General features: G+C 53.1%; 1 protein-coding gene across 1 annotated transcript in view; it reads right to left on the bottom strand.

Moving 5' to 3' along the window:
• The window catches only part of RELB (RELB proto-oncogene, NF-kB subunit), a 52,505-nt gene that overhangs the window by 30,513 nt on the left and 18,333 nt on the right, over positions 1 to 3,659 (bottom strand). Inside the window, exons 3-4 of the mRNA XM_017874282.1 lie at positions 3,312 to 3,320; positions 1,036 to 1,376 (exon numbers count right to left, since the gene is read on the bottom strand). Coding sequence (XP_017729771.1) covers positions 1,036 to 1,376; positions 3,312 to 3,320 — 350 coding nt within the window. The remainder of the gene's footprint in view (positions 1 to 1,035; positions 1,377 to 3,311; positions 3,321 to 3,659) is intronic.

Genomic DNA, 3,659 nt, shown 5'->3' on the forward strand with positions numbered 1-3,659 from the left:
GGCTGGAGTGCAGTGGCCGGATCTCAGCTCACTGCAAGCTCCGCCTCCCGGGTTTATGCCATTCTCCTGCCTCAGCCTCCCGAGTAGCTGGGACTACAGGCACCCGCCACCTCGCCCGGCTAGTTTTTTGTATTTTTTAGTAGAGACGGGGTTTCACCGTGTTAGCCAGGATGGTCTTGATCTCCTGACCTCGTGATCTGCCTGTCTCGGCCTCCCAAAGTGCTGGGATTACAGGCTTGAGCCACTGCGCCCGGCCTATATGTTCGTTTTTTAATTGAGGCAGGGTCTTGCTCTGTTGCCCAGGCTGGAATGCAGTGGTGCGATCTTGGCTCACTGTAGCCTTGGCATCCTAGGCTCAAGCGATCTTCCTACCTCAGCCCTACCATGTAGCTAGGACTATAGCCATGTGCCACCATGCCTGGCTAATTTTTGTATTTTTTCTAGAAATGGGGTTTTGCCATCTTGCCCAGGCTCATCTAGAACTCCTGATCTCAAGTGATCCGCTTGCCTCAACCTCCCAAAGTGCTAGAATTACAAGCCTGAGCCACCTTACCGTGCACCGCCTCCTTTTTTTTTTTTTTTTTTTTATTGAGACAAGGTCTCACCAGTGGTGCAATCTCAGCTCACAGCAGCCTGCACCTCCCTGGGCTCAGGTGATCCTCCCGCCTTGGCCTCCTAAATAGCTGGGATTGTGCCACCACACCCGGCTAATTTGTGTACTTTTAGTACAGACGGGGTTTCACCATATTGACCAGGCTGGTCTCGAACTCCTGACGTCAGGGGATCCGCCCGCCTCGGCCTCCCAAAGTACTGGGATTACAGGCGTGAGTCACCGTGCCCAGCCAAATGTCCGACCTCTCCTTTTTTCTGAACCTTTTGGATTCCAGGCCAGGTGATAGTATAATTAATATCTGGTCCACCAATAACAACAGTAATATTAGCCACCATCAAATAAACGTATAAATGCATGCGGATGGCTCCGGGGTGCAGGGGAAGCCCCAGTCCCACCCGCATGGGGCCGCTCGCCGGGCCCACCTCTATGGCGGGCAGCGTCTTGCTGGCCTCGGTGCTGCTCTCCCCAAGGATGCTGCCGGCCGAGCGGCCCTCGCACTCGTAGCGGAAGCGCATTCCGCGCTGCTTGGGTTGCTCGGTGATGACCAGGTGTGGCTGCAGGCCTGGGCCCTGCGTGGGCGGCACCAGCCTGCCCAGGGGGCAGCCCCAGGGCGGCGGCGTGGCTGGGGGCGCCACGGGGCCAAGGGTGACCGTGCTCAGCGAGGCCGCCCCGCGAGACACCAGGCGCGGCAGCCCCTCGCCCGGGCCCGACTGCCCCCCGTCCAGGCCGAAGCCGTTCTCCTTGATGTACTCGTCGATTATCTCTGCGGGAGAAGAAAAAAAGGGTGGTGACTCCGATTCTTTAAAAAGTTAAAAAAAAAAAAAAAAAAAAAAGGCTTGATTACCCCCGAGACATTTTCCATCCCATTTATCTCACACACACACACACAGTCAGGGAGGCCAGGTGCGGTGGCTGACGCCTGTAATCCCAGCACCTTGGGAGGCCGAGGTGGGTGAATCAATAGGGGTCAGGAGTTCGAGACCAGCCTGGCCAACGTAGTGAAACCCTGTCTCTACAAAAATTAGCCCACATGGTCTCCCACATCCGTAATCCCAGCTACTCGGGAGGCTGAGGCAGGAGAACAGCTTGAACCCAGGAGGCGGACATTGTAGCGAGCCAAGATCGCGCCACTGCACTCCAGCCTGGGCGACAGAGCGAGACTCCATCTCTAAATAAATAAATAATAGGCCAGGCGCAGGGGCTCACGCCTGTAATCCCAGCACTTTGGGAGGCCAAGGCCGGTGGATCACGAGGTCAGGAGATTCAGACCATCCTGGCTAACACAGTGAAACCCTGTCTCTACTAAAAATAAAAAAAATTAGCCAGGCGTGGTAGCACACCCCTGTAGTCCCAGCTACTCAGGAGGCTGAGGCAGGAGAATGGCGTGAACCTGGGAGGTGGAGCTTGCAGTGAGCCGAGATCATGCCACTGCACTCCAGCCTGGGCGACACAGCAACTCTGTCTCAAAAAACAAAACAAAACAAAACAACAAAAATATATATATATACACAAATTGGACATGGTGATGTGTGCCTGTAGTCCCAGCTACTCGGCAGGCTGAGGCAGGAGAATCACTTGAACCCGGGAGGTGGAGGTTGCAGTGAGCCAAGATTGTGCCATTGCACTCCAGCCTGGGCAACAAGAGAGAAATTCCATCTCTAAATAAATAGATCAATAAATACAAAAATTAGCTGGGCATGGTGGCGCATGCCTGTAATCCCAGCTACTCGGAAGACAGGAGGCAAGAGAATTGCTTGAACCTAGGAAGTGGAGGTTGCAGCGAGCTGAGATAGCACCACTGCACTCCAGCCTGGGCGACAGAGCAAGACTCTGTCTGAAAAAATAACTTAAATAAATAAGAAAGAACTTGCTCCTCCAACTGCCTGTTCCACACGGTCCCCCATTCAACCCATGCTGGCTGCTTCTCCTCCTGGTCTCAGCTCGTATGTTATCTCTTCAGAAAGGCCTGACCTAATGTGTCTTCCCCAGGCCAGCTCTCCCTCGTCCTGTTTATTTTCTTCACAGCTCTCAGCCCAGGCTAACATGATCTTGCTCATCTATTCATTTTTCTCTGTCTCCCCGACTGGGTTATCAGCTCTGTGAGGGCAGGGACTTAGTTTTGTTCATGGCTGAAACCCCAGGGCCTAGAACAGTGGCTGTCTGTAGTCCCTAGGGGATTAATAGCATTATTTTAATTGGTTTTCTTTTTGAGACGAGGTCTTGCTCTGCTGCCCAGGCTGCAGTGCAGTGGTGCAATCATAGCTCACTGTAGCCTCGGCCTCCCAGATGACCTCCTAAGCTCACGTGATCCTCCTACTTCAGCCTCCTGAGCAGCTGGGACTACAGGTGCGCACCATCATGCCCGGCTAATTTTTAAAAATTTCGTGTAGAGATGGGGTCTCACTATGTTATCCAGGCTAGTCCTGAACTTCTGGCCTCAAGCAGTCTTCCTGCCTCTGCCTCCCAAAGTGCCAGGATTACAGGCGTGAGCCACGGCCCCTGGCCTGCTGAGTGTTTTCCAAATGTCAAGCACTGCTAAGTACCTTAGGAGCATGTCTTCATTCAAATCCCTCCACAGTCCTGGAAGTCCCACAGTGACACCTCTCCCCCACCCTCACTGAACAAGGAAGACCAAGACCCCCTTCTGCAGGCACCTGGGTCCCTCAGCCTCCCCGCAAACCTGCCCTGTGATACTCACCCAATTCATCTGTGGAAGGAAGAGAAAGAGAAAGAGAAAGGTAAGGTCCAGAAAGTGGTCACAACTTTTCAGCTTTTAAGACAGATTCCCCAACCCTGTCCCTCCTGTGACCCTTCCATCTTCCTCCGTCCTGGGAAACCCTGGGCTCTGACTTGCTGGGGCACTAAACCCCAAACCTCATCTTCCCCTCTGGGCTACCATCCTTTCAACCTGTAATGTTGGGGTCCCAGCACCAGGGTATCCTCAAACTAAGTCAAATACCTCCCAAAAAACATTTAGACCAGGGATTATGAAGTCTTTTTGGGAACCCACTAGAAAGGGGTCTTTTTTTTTTTTTTTTTTTTTTTT

This window comes from Rhinopithecus bieti, unplaced genomic scaffold (genome assembly GCF_001698545.2).
Source record: "Rhinopithecus bieti isolate Rb0 unplaced genomic scaffold, ASM169854v2 scaffold_7888, whole genome shotgun sequence".
NCBI lineage: Eukaryota > Metazoa > Chordata > Mammalia > Primates > Cercopithecidae > Rhinopithecus > Rhinopithecus bieti.